General features: G+C 41.1%; 1 protein-coding gene across 19 annotated transcripts in view; it reads left to right on the forward strand.

The window, feature by feature from the left end:
- Positions 1–13,242, forward strand: part of scrib (scribble planar cell polarity protein) — an 80,457-nt gene that overhangs the window by 22,709 nt on the left and 44,506 nt on the right. For all 19 annotated transcript variants that reach the window (XM_047349360.1, XM_047349363.1, XM_047349352.1 and 16 more), the window contains exons 2-4: positions 9,881–9,998; positions 11,957–12,035; positions 12,453–12,542. In XM_047349360.1, the coding sequence (XP_047205316.1) occupies positions 9,881–9,998; positions 11,957–12,035; positions 12,453–12,542 (287 nt within the window). The remainder of the gene's footprint in view (positions 1–9,880; positions 9,999–11,956; positions 12,036–12,452; positions 12,543–13,242) is intronic.

A 13,242-nucleotide genomic window follows, 5' to 3' on the forward strand; every position in this document is an offset into this window, starting at 1 on the left:
AAAGGGAGCTCTTATTTTAAAACAATATCTTTCTTATCCTGCTTTGGATAGCTACCGATTCCTTTAGGGAAACACCCAGCAATGAATGTTGTAGAAGGGCTCTGCACCAATAAACAGAGATGCAACTTACCCTAAGAAATGTTGTCTCATGCTAAATGGAAAGATTGAAACAGATTGTTAGTCAGGTTGATAGTCACGGACCAAGACTTAAACTTGTTCTCTACAATTACAACATAATGTAAATTATCAGATTAAACGGTCAAATATAAAACCTCATTTTTCACAAATGTTTTTGTAGGGAATAACTACTTGTGCTAAGTTACTATGTATACTATTGCTTAAATATAAAGATAAATTATACTTGCTGTTTAATATCAAATGTTTTGGTCTGATAATACAATGCAGTCAAATTTATTTTATAGTGCCCACCGGTTAAAAAGGTTGTTTTACTATAGAATCCCAGGTGATTGCATCGCATCGGTTACTGCAATCCGTCCTTTTCAGAAAGTGTTGCAACAATGGAAATCAACAGCTTCCTTTTTAAAAGGAAGAAACCTCCAGCAGAACCTAACTTGCCATCTGCTGCGGCTGACTGTTTTAGGGTTTTGGAAGACGGATCAGATACACAGACTCACTGATCTAGTACTTACAGTGGGGCAACGGTGGCTCCTTTGATCACTCCAACTTTAGTCCTTTTTAAAAGTTGATGATCATCTCCTTAGTTTTGGAGGTGTTGAGGATGAGCATTTGGTGAGGCGATGCACTTTGCTATAGGCAGTCTCATCTTCTGAAACTAAACAAACAACTGTTGTATCATCTGCAAAATCAATATTAGTTTTTGATGAAGGCCAGATGGGGATGCAGTCATGTGGTCAGTATGTCCTCCGCCATCTTAACTACAAATAAAGATCAAGATAACCTAAGCCTCCTAAAAAAGTAGACCGTGTGTCCACCTCACGGACTAAAACTGGGAGCTTGTTCCACGCCAGAGGAGCTTGATAACCAAAAGATCTGCCTCCCATTCTACTTTTAGATACACTAGAAACCACCAGTAAACCTGCAGTCAGAAGGACGTATTTGTTGTTCAAATGGCACAATCAGATGTCAACTTTATGTTGGAGTTTGAAATGAAGCGAACATTGGAGAAATGTTATCTTTTCTTGGAGCTCCAATGTGAAATTAGTGATAGAGTAAATTTAATCTAAACATAGAAAAACATCTTGATAATGCAATAAATTACCTATTACTCCATTATTATTGGTGTTCCTAACAAGCCTAAGCTGTGATCTGTCCTCACTTTTTTTTATTTCTTGGGCAGACCTTAAGCTGTTCATGTCTAACAGAGCACTCATGCATTTTTCTGACTGGCTGTTGACTGTTTGCACTCCTCGTAGATCAAAGTTAACCTATTCAGGTGGAAGCAGTGAAGATGGGGTTTATGCTGTCAGTCACCACACCCGTCTTCTTGTGTGGCCTTTCCCAGCCTTGGGAACTGAAGGTGGGATGAGGCAGTCCTGGTTCAAAGTGCCATCTAAGCAGAATGCAAACATTAGCACATATAGACTATATCATCTGTCTGAAAATGGCATTATTTGGAGACTCGGAGACATGTCTTGACATGCATGTCTGTTCTGAATGTGTTTGAGTAAAAAGTAATTATAAAATTATTCAGCCCTAAAGCAGTTTCCCCTTTTTAAATGAAAACACGTGATACACACGGTCTGTGCAATTCAGCAAAGTAGTACCAGTGTGGTTTTTTTTTTTCTTGGTATTTGCTTTGATTCCTTCTCACGCGTGCACACAGTCAATAACTGGGGGGACGGAGAGCGGAGGAAGTGTGATGTAGGTTTACTGTTGTGAGTGGGTGGATGGTTTGTATTGTTGCCTGACATGAGTGGGTTTTCTGGTGAGGCCCGTTGTTGCGTTTCACTCCTAACAACATGTTGGCCACGTTCATATTTCTCAAGAAGAAGGGCTGCGGGTTTGTTGATCGTTTGGATAAGATTTTCGGTCCATGGCTTGAGTCTCCGTCCTCGTTAGTGGTGAAGAGTTGAGGACTTGGTGGAAATTCACTGTTTATCCTCCAGTTTTCATTAAGTCACTCCCTTTTCTTGTAGCCCTCTCCTCTTCACTCTACACCCACTCCTCTTTTTCTTCTCTACGTTGTTCTCCCCACGCATCTCAGCTCTTCCTATTCATTCTTTGCCTTTTGTTAACGCACGCCACTTTCCTCTTTCAACTCATCATGCTTCCATTTCGAGCCCCTCTGTGTCCTCTCTGTGGTGCCCTTTCGGACAATGGAGCAGTCCCCCGACGGAGCTGCAGGAAGAGGGGGGCAGGAGGAGCTGGACTGACCGACAGCCCTGAATGGGACTGGCTGCTTAGCCTTTGTCCTGCTCACAAGAAAATTGGAGGGAACTCAGGGAGGTGGAGCAATGGAAACGAGGTGGGGAAGGGGACCAGTAAGGGTGGAATGCACATCTAAAAGTTTTGAGAACTTTTGGGAGAAGATGTTTTGTCCAAGAAGCATTAAATCCAGTTTATATTCATCCTCTAAGAAGGAAATGATTACCAGTCTTACACAATAAAGCAACAATGAAGATATAGGGTTTTTTAAGAGGATGCATACTGACTACTAATCCAGAACTTGTATATGCCACAATGGTTCTGGTCTGTGGTCACTCATGGACGGAGCTTATACCACAACAAGGTTTCTTGATATCTATAGAGAAAAATCTGCTGTAATGAGTCCAAGTTTCTCAGTCAACCGAATCCTCTCAGATAAGGGTAAAGGTCCCCGGCAGCACAAAAGCATGAGCTTTCCCATCCCCAGCCCTCTTTGAGCCCCTCACCCCAGTGCGGGTGGCCATGCTGCAGTGTGTCGTTTTTGTGCATTGTGAGGCAATGATTGTTTGAAAGAGCTGAGGAGTGACGGACTAGGCTGAAGGGGAGGATTTGGAGGAATGTTTAAATTGAAATTTAATTTGTATATTGGCATAACAAAAGGAATTTATTGGCCAATATACATTGCTTTTCTGCAAAACTCGGATCAGTTAACATGTGTGTACTTTTATTTCATGCCTCAAGATTGAACAAGTTTGCATGATATGTACTAGACATTGTTTTTATTTTCTCATTACATATGTCTGCTGTGCCATAGTGCTGTTGTTGTGAGCAGGACCTGCTCCATCCCTAGTCAGAATTGGAGGGAAATTAGTAGCTAAATGGAATCATTTGACTGGAACACTGCAGCCCCTGTGAACATCTTGCTTTATATCGCTGCACCGAGGCACTCGGGGGACGCACAGTTCACTCACATGCATAAAAAAAAACACACACATGCGCTTTGGCCCATGGAGACTCCGAACATTTATTCTGGGAAGGATTTTGTTTAAATTTTACTTACTCACCTAATGAAAAAACATTCACGTAGCCAGCATCACTGTTATGCAACAAACCAACAAGTCATCAGCAGGTCTAACCTCGTTCCAGTAAAATCTTAAAGATCAGAGGTCCACTGATCAGAATGCAGTTTATTGGGAGCATAGGTGAAGGCCGGGTCATACTGAAGGAATGTGGATGCCAAATGTGAACGGGGACCTTGCTTGCATCTAGTCACATTTTAATTTACTCTAACGTTATCAGATGTCCATGCGCATTAACATTACCCCGATGAATTTACAGACCCCTCTAATGCTCATAAAAGTGCTTGTAAACACTGCTACACAAACTACTGCCACTGCTCATAAATGCACAAGTGTGCACATTAAACCTAGTGCTGCATCCCTGAGGCACATACATTCCTACTACTGCAACCAGAGTTACAGAGAGACACCAATTGAACAGCATTATGTTCTGACTTAAACCTCTACTCCACAGAATCTTCTTTGCTATGACTAAATTATGACTGTGAGGCGCACACGTGCGTGCACACACACAGATTACCATCTGAGTGTAATCCAAGCAAAGCAGAACGAAGCAGATGACACAAAGCATCTTCTGGCTGTAAGTGAAGGATGGATGTCTACTTTGCGCATTTGACAGATTCGCTGCTCTCTTTCACAGGTTGCTCATGGGTGACCAGGCTGCACTCACCATATAATAATGAGGGCATTTCTCAAAATAGTATCCAAGTGATGCAGCAGAACGCATTCAGTGTTAACAGGAGTGGCAACAGCTGTCAGTATATAGAGCTCCCCTGTCCATCCTTAACATCATTTTATGTTCTTCCTTATTATTCAAAGGAGCTTAAAAGAGAACACGTACAGGGTTAAATGTAACTTTTTGTTCTACTGTGTCAGATACATTGTAAAAGCTGTTGTATGTATGGGAGACTTCTCCTGTCTGTTAGAAACCAGTCTGTCCCCTGATAAGGACACACTGGTTGATCTTTCATTGACCAGTACAGGTCCTTCTCAAAATATTAGCATATTGTGATAAAGTTAATTATTTTCCATAATGTCATGATGAAAATTTAACATTCATATATTTTAGATTCATTGCACACTAACTGAAATATTTCAGGTCTTTTATTGTCTTAATACAGATGATTTTGGCATACAGCTCATGAAAACCCAAAATTCCTATCTCACAAAATTAGCATATCATTAAAAGGGTCTCTAAACGAGCTATGAACCTAATCATCTGAATCAACGAGTTAACTCTAAACACCTGCAAAAGATTCCTGAGGCCTTTAAAACTCCCAGCCTGGTTCATCACTCAAAACCCCAATCATGGGTAAGACTGCCGACCTGACTGCTGTCCAGAAGGCCACTATTGACACCCTCAAGCAAGAGGGTAAGACACAGAAAGAAATTTCTGAACGAATAGGTTGTTCCCAGAGTGCTGTATCAAGGCACCTCAGTGGGAAGTCTGTGGGAAGGAAAAAGTGTGGCAGAAAACGCTGCACAACGAGAAGAGGTGACCGTACCCTGAGGAAGATTGTGGAGAAGAGCCGATTCCAGACCTTGGGGGACCTGCGGAACCAGTGGACTGAGTCTGGAGTAGAAACATCCAGAGCCACCAGAGCCACCGTGCACAGGCGTGTGCAGGAAATGGGCTACAGGTGCCGCATTCCCCAGGTCAAGCCACTTTTGAACAAGAAACAGCGGCAGAAGCGCCTGACGTGGGCTACAGAGAAGCAGCACTGGACTGTTGCTCAGTGGTCCAAAGTACTTTTTTCGGATGAAAGCAAATTCTGCGTGTCATTCGGAAATCAAGGTGCCAGAGTCTGGAGGAAGACTGGGGAGAAGGAAATGCCAAAATGCCAGAAGTCCAGTGTCAAGTACCCACAGTCAGTGATGGTCTGGGGTGCCGTGTCAGCTGCTGGTGTTGGTCCACTGTGTTTTATCAAGGGCAGGGTCAATGCAGCTAGCTATCAGGAGATTTTGGAGCACTTCATGCTTCCATCTGCTGAAAAGCTTTATGGAGATGAAGATTTCATTTTTCAGCACGACCTGGCACCTGCTCACAGTGCCAAAACCACTGGTAAATGGTTTACTGACCATGGTATCACTGTGCTCAATTGGCCTGCCAACTCTCCTGACCTGAACCCCATAGAGAATCTGTGGGATATTGTGAAGAGAACGTTGAGAGACTCAAGACCCAACACTCTGGATGAGCTAAAGGCCGCTATCGAAGCATCCTGGGCCTCCATAAGACCTCAGCAGTGCCACAGGCTGATTGCCTCCATGCCACGCCGCATTGAAGCAGTCATTTCTGCAAAAGGATTCCCGACCAAGTATTGAGTGCATAACTGTACATGATTATTTGAAGGTTGACGTTTTTTGTATTAAAAACACTTTCCTTTTATTGGTCGGATGAAATATGCTAATTTTGTGAGATAGGAATTTTGGGTTTTCATGAGCTGTATGCCAAAATCATCCGTATTAAGACAATAAAAGACCTGAAATATTTCAGTTAGTGTGCAATTAATCTAAAATATATGAATGTTAAATTTTCATCATGACATTATGGAAAATAATTAACTTTATCACAATATGCTAATATTTTGAGAAGGACCTGTATGTCCCAAAACAAATCCCTTACATACTTTCTTTCATAAGCCACATTGTTCAGGCAGATGCCAAACAGAGGAATCATTTTCTTTAAGTGCATTACAGAGACATCATACTGCCCTCTGCTGACACCAATTATTCAGAGGAAAACATCCTCCTCTTCCTCCTCTTAGCTGATCTCCCTTATATACACAGACAACTTTGTAGGTGTCTCATTAGGACATTCTTTCTAGAAAGTGGTAAATAAAGACTTGACCTTGTTTTGATCCCAGCTGTGTGCTGCTTCACTCTAAACACGGATACGGTCATGGTTCACTGAAGGCAGACTGAACTGATAATACATTTAATAAACACAATGTGATGGTACATAAAATCCCCAATGTTCCCACTTGTTATTGACCCACTGACCCATGCAGCACTGCCAGTCATCTACCATTTAATTTGAGGAATAGGATATTCACCGGTAAATGTATTCATAGTGAATTCCTGGTGGTCCAAACAAGGCTCCGGACCAGGTGCTGCGTGACTCTTGACGTCCTCCAGCCAACCCTTCATTTAAGACGGCACTAAGAAGTGAATGGCCATCTTTGTGAGTGCCAACAATTCCTTGTTTTCAGGCATGATTGCATTACTGATTAGTTTTCCGCTGATCACTTTATAAACTCTTGACAACATGGAGAGCAGGGAAGAATGCACTGATGGAAAAGCCTTCAGAAGCAGTGGTGATACTGGGAACCAGTTAACCTTTGAGTTTTGTTTCAATTTGGAAGCTAAAGACTTACTTGGCACCAGTCCAAATTGATTTTCTTAAGTTTTTAATTTATTTAAAACCTCCACCACCCAGACAGGGTTTAGTGTCGCCTGTTCCCCCAGCTTCTGTTACTTCTCCTACTACTCCTCTCACATGCTTCACGGTAGGCAAATTACTTTTGGACTTACTTTTATGTGTTAGTTTTATATATCATAGTTAAGAAGAAAATCATCACGCTCAATCTTGTAAGACTGAATTTTGATGTTAAAATTTAAAATTAAAACAGATTGACAGACAAAGACGTCAGAATTTCTTCCTGGATTACTCTGTATTAAACTCCATCGACTTTCCTATCAACTCTAACCAGCTTTGCTGGCCATATAATAGATTACTATCCCCAAGCATGACTATGCCAGCACCATGTCTTACCATGGGGAATAGCCTGTTCATATCAGAGTGCAGTGTTAATTTTCTGTGCTATCAATTCAACATGTGTAAAGAGAATCTCAAGGATGAAAAGATTTAATGGTTAAGAGGTCTTTTACACCATCACTTTGATGTCTGTTATTTTTCCATGAGAAACAGAAATCCATCTCAATCAATCTTCTCAGGACTAGATGTCCCACAGTCATATTATTGGAATGCTTTGAAAAAATGTAAATAAATACCAAAATACAAAAGTAAGTCTCTAAATATTGGTTCATAATTGCCCAAGTTTGGCATAAAAGATTGCTGAGTTCCCCCTCCTTGTAAGAACACGGCTTGTAAAGTTGCAGCAATATAAAGCGTAAGCACCTAGCTTGAAAAGATATTTGTTTGCAACAAACAAAACAAAAGTGGAGTAATTTCAACTGGGTTTAGAACTGTCTTTTAAACGCACTGGTGGGGGGTTGAGGATTTGGGCTTGTCAGCCTCTGGCTAAAAAGTCAAATTCAAGGCCTTCTGTCTGAAAAGCTTGTATAAAATGAGTCGTAAAATGTTTCTGGTGCAGCAAAAGTACAAGAGAAAAACACTAGACACAGGAGTTCCAGTGGCCCAGTCGAAGTCCAGCCCTTAGAGTTACAGTTGCAGTTATTTTCTTTTTGTGTTAAGTGTATTTAGTTTTTCACACATTTCTTCTGCATGTTGTCGTTTTTGTTATGCAAGTAGTGAAGCGGTGAGATATGTTTGAGGTTGTACTAATCTAACTCCAGACCTAGTAAGAACCAGAGGATATATGTTTCTCTTTGGCCCAGATACAAACTACCTTAGAACTGAGAGATGACCATTTTAACATTGGTATGAACAGTAAATTTTGAATGTTAAAGTTCTGACCTGCTGTGTAACCTGAACCTATTCTATGGGAACTGCTCTAATGCCCTCCATCCAAACAAAACACGCAGGACCCGGTAAGAACAGGAAACGCCAGTCGTCAAAGAACAGAGTGGACGTGAACTGCGCTCATCTCTTATCTGTGGCAGCATAATTGTGGAGCTCTCGCCTCCATGTTGCACTTTGTGTTTACATGTATATTTTATGCTTTTTCTTAAGAGCTTTTAGAAGGTCCTCATCAGAGAATAGATGACGTTATCTGATTTGCTGCATGTTTATGCAACCGTTGGGTCACGGCTCGCTGTTTTTAAACCTAATCCAGGCCGAGGAGGGGGGGAGCTTAGACATTATCTGGATCTTTCAGTTCAGTACATTAATCTGTGGTAACTGACACACTGTGGGGTTGTTTTTCAGCAGAACATTCAGCTGATACCCTGAGCTTCAATTTAAATTAAGGTTTAGGCTCCAAGCTCGCAGACAGAAAGCATTCCTTAACGAGGTCGATTCAGGTTCCTATTCCAAAATGTTCCCAGGAGTCTTCTTTCATTAGAGGGTGTGTGAAGTCCGGGTTGTGCGCCGCAGAACCAGGGACTGATTGAGGGGTTAATGAAAGCACAGATTCAGCATGTCTCTCCTGCTGAACCCGGCCCGTCTTGTCTGTCCATCTGAGCAGCACATATACACACTTCTGCTGGCTGAGGAATGTTGCTGAGTTGCGTCCAGTCCAACAAACGTGCTCTTGTGAAAGCTCTTGGCAGGACTGCAGCCACAGAGCACTCCTAACGAAAGCCACTTTGTTTGGCAGCCGTTACTATGGTGAAAAGGGTTTTTTTAATTTATTTGTTTTCATCCCCAAATATGTGAACGGAATGTTTTCAGAACCACTTCTGGAGTCGGTGACTGGATATACAGAAAACTCAGCATGTGTTCCCTCGTTAGTTTTAAAGCAAAGAGGAAAAGCTGAAAAATGTTTAGTAAAAAGAAATTTACTGGAATCATTCATTTGTGCAAAAAGTTTCAGTTTTTTACTTTATTACTGGGTTACTATACAGTCTGGAAAAGTATGGGAAGAAATGTATGGGGGAAAAACTTGTCCATCAAAACACCTGTTTACCCATCTCTTTGTCCATCATTGAAGCGTTCTTCTGTTTGTCCATCTGTCCATACATCCATCGGCTTGTTTTTTTATTCTCCTGTCCGTCCATCTGTCGACGCATTCGTCAGCCCGTCTGTTCATCCATCCATCGCTGCATCTATTTGCCTGTTTTTTTTGTCTGTCCGTCCATCTGTCCAATAATTCACCTGTCCATTGATCCTTCTGTCTGTTGATCAGTACATATCGATCATGTTTAAATTTTCCAATAGGGAATGAGGGCTGGAAATCTGGAAAAGTATGGAATTTTGTCAAGAACAATGTGTACAAAATCTAGATTTTATTGTCTTCATGTGACTCTGGGGAAAAAACAGCTTGAATATAGAATCTTGTTTTTGGGACATTTTGATTTTGCTGTTGATGAGGAGATGATGTAGAATATTGAATAAGGACATTTGGTGACACGCGATTTTTCACACAACCTGCTTTATGAACTCTGGGATTCATGTGTAGGACCAGGATTCAGTGTGGCATTGGTGAGCTAAATAAATACGACCAGTTCAAAAACAGAGTACTCCCTGGCTGTGATTATCTAATGCATCTTGGCACAATCAGGTTATGGTAAACTGTAGTTCAAAGAACAGAAAGAGTGTCTGAGGAAGTTTTTATTTTTATTTTTACTCACTGAGGTTTCACATGTCTCCACAGCCTTTCTTCAGACTACTGAACTTACGGAAGCTCGGCTTGAGTGACAATGTGATCCAGAGACTCCCTCCTGATGTGGCCAACTTCATGCAGCTGGTGGAACTGGACATTTCCAGAAATGGTACGCAAACACAAACTCATTTTACAACCTTATGTCTGTGAAAGCAACCCGTAGCAACTGGAGCTCGCTGATGACTAAAATGTTTTTTTTTAGTAGTAACTTTATGAATATCTAGGCCCCTAAATTCACATAAAATACCGAAATGAAACCAAAAGTCATAAATGCCTGATTTTTGTAGTGCGACGTGCACAAACACCGTGCCCTCTTGTGTCCTTGCCTACAATCTCAGAAACAGAGTGTCTCTGAGAATGAAGGCAAGAAGGATATGTATGGCATATATGAGACCTCTGCTAAACTACACGCTGCATGGAGTGCTGTGAGAGCAGCATGCCTTGGCCTGGAAGAGACTTTCCCATCTGTCTGCCAGTGTGCTTCCCAGCTGCTGCTGCAGCTCAACCCTGAGCCGGGATAAATGAAGGGCCGCTTTTCTCTATAGGGATTTATTAACATGCACCTGCATTATCCAGAGCTGAAACATCACATTTCTACTTGTGTACTTTTTTTGTTAGCTTGTTTAAAACAGCCACAAGACTTGGCTAGAGAAGCATTTAAAGATTTATTGCAGTGCAACTGTTTTACTAGATCCAGGTCCACAAACAGTAATCTGTATTGCACATACATCCTTTAGAAGAGGCTTGGTTATCAGACGCCTCGACACTACAGGTCCTTCTCAAAATATTAGCATATTGTGATAAAGTTCATTATTTTCCATAATGTCATGATGAAAATTTAACATTCATATATTTTAGATTCATTGCACACTAACTGAAATATTTCAGGTCTTTTATTGTCTTAATACGGATGATTTTGGCATACAGCTCATGAAAACCCAAAATTCCTATCTCATAAAATTAGCATATTTCATCCGACCAATAAAAGAAAAGTGTTTTTAATACAAAAAACGTCAACCTTCAAATAATCATGTACAGTTATGCACTCAATACTTGGTCGGGAATCCTTTGGCAGAAATGACTGCTTCAATGCGGCGTGGCATGGAGGCAATCAGCCTGTGGCACTGCTGAGGTCTTATGGAGGCCCAGGATGCTTCCGCAGGTCCCCCAAGGTCTGGAATCGGCCCTTCTCCACAATCTTCCTCAGGGTCCGGTCACCTCTTCTTGTTGTGCGGCGTTTTCTGCCACACTTTTTCTTTCCCACAGACTTCCCACTGAGGTGCCTTGATACAGCACTCTGGGAACAGCCTATTCGTTCAGAAATTTATTTCTGTGTCTTACCCTCTTGCTTGAGGGTGTCAATAGTGGCCTTCTGGACAGGAGTCAGGTCGGCAGTCTTACCCATGATTGGGGTTTTGAGTGATGAACCAGGCTGGGAGTTTTAAAGGCCTCAGGAATCTTTTGCAGGTGTTTAGAGTTAACTCGTTGATCCAGATGATTAGGTTCATAGCTCGTTTAGAGACCCTTTTAATGATATGCTAATTTTATGAGATAGGAATTTTGGGTTTTCATGAGCTGTATGCCAAAATCATCCGTATTAAGACAATAAAAGACCTGAAATATTTCAGTTAGTGTGCAATGAATCTAAAATATATTAATGTTAAATTTTCATCATGACATTATGGAAAATAATGAACTTTATCACAATATGCTAATATTTTGAGAAGGACCAGTATATAGATAGTGCTTTGTCTTTTGCATATGCGTATTCTCTTCTTTTATGCATTTCTCTGTGAGTGTGTGACATGATGATTTTTGGTAGGGATTTACTAGGCTTGGCTTTGCCTTAGATAGGAAAAGCCATTAGCTGTTTAGTAGGTATTATTACACGTTATTTGATGTTACAAAATGAAACCCGTCACAACAAACATGATCACAGTGAAGCTTTGGTATATTTTTCTTTGCATCTGGATATGATTACGTTGAACATACAGTGATGTAATGCTACCTGTTTACACTCTGTATGTCTGACCGCTGCAAAACAGAAAAAAATGATTTTCTTTGCAGAAATTCCTGAGATCCCCGAGAGCATTAAGTTCTGCCGAGCCTTGGAGATTGCAGACTTCAGTGGAAACCCTCTTTCCAGGTAAACAGATTGTAGTCTAAATGCATTATATTAATGCAATATAAATGTCATGTATTGCCAATTAGGAAAGTAGGTTTACTAGCTGCACAATGTGCTTTTTGTTCGCTTGTATATTAATAAGTATGTAAGGCGTCACACTGGGCTTGGTTTGCAGAGCAGGTAGTTTGTATCGCAACCGGCTTGGATTTGTGTTGGCTTCACAATAATCCACATTAGATGCCAGTTCAATCCTCTTATTGTGCAAGGGCTTGCACTCTTCTGTGTTGCAATCTCCAAGTTTCACTATTTTCATGCTAGGGAAGAACGGTAGAATAACCTCTGAATATCTAAGGAACATCTAAAGATCTCATGCAATGTGCAAGAACATCCTAAGTATCTCTCTGTCCACCATTTCCTCCTCGCTTGTCTCTGCCTCAGGTTGCCAGATGGCTTCACTCAGCTGCGGACGCTGGCTCACCTTTCACTCAACGATGTGGCATTGCAGACATTACCCAGCGACATTGGAAAGTATGTAAATAATCACAGCGGCTCATGGTTGCAAATTTTATGTGAGAAATTTAACTTGTTTCCATTTTAAAATTTGTCACAAATTGAAAATGTTTGGTGTATTTTGTGTTTATTTCTTTGCAATATTGTTGTTACACATCATCTAAAATAAATGGTTTGCTGCCCTTAATAATAACAATGCTATTTACTGGGCGTTGCAAAAGTATTCATACCCTTAAGCTTTTCAATATTCTGTCACATTACAACCGCAGTCTTCTGTGTGTTTTTGGGGGGTTTATATGAGGGACCAAAACATCTGCATGATTGTGAACTGGGGGAAAACGGTGCCTGTTTTTAAATTTCTTTACATATAAAAATCTCAAGACATCCCTCCCATAGTCAACGCTTTGTGGAACCCCCTTTAATTGCTATTACAGCTCCAAGTGTATTGGGACATGTCTCTACTATCTTTCCACATCTAGACACTAAAGAGCCTAAGCTCTGTCGGATTCAATGGAGAACATCAACGAAGATCAGTTTTCAAGTCTTGATATAGCTTCTTATTTGGATTTAGGTCTGGTCTTTGATTAGGCCATTACAACACACAAATTTGCTTTGATCTAAACCATTGTAGCTTTATGTTTAAGGTCACTGTTTTGCTGAAAGGTGAACCTCCATCCCAGTCTCCAGAGGTCCATCTTCTCAGCAGGAACAGGGAAGC

The sequence above is a fragment of the Girardinichthys multiradiatus genome, chromosome 21, assembly GCF_021462225.1.
Source record: "Girardinichthys multiradiatus isolate DD_20200921_A chromosome 21, DD_fGirMul_XY1, whole genome shotgun sequence".
In the NCBI taxonomy this organism is placed as follows: Eukaryota; Metazoa; Chordata; class Actinopteri; order Cyprinodontiformes; family Goodeidae; genus Girardinichthys; species Girardinichthys multiradiatus.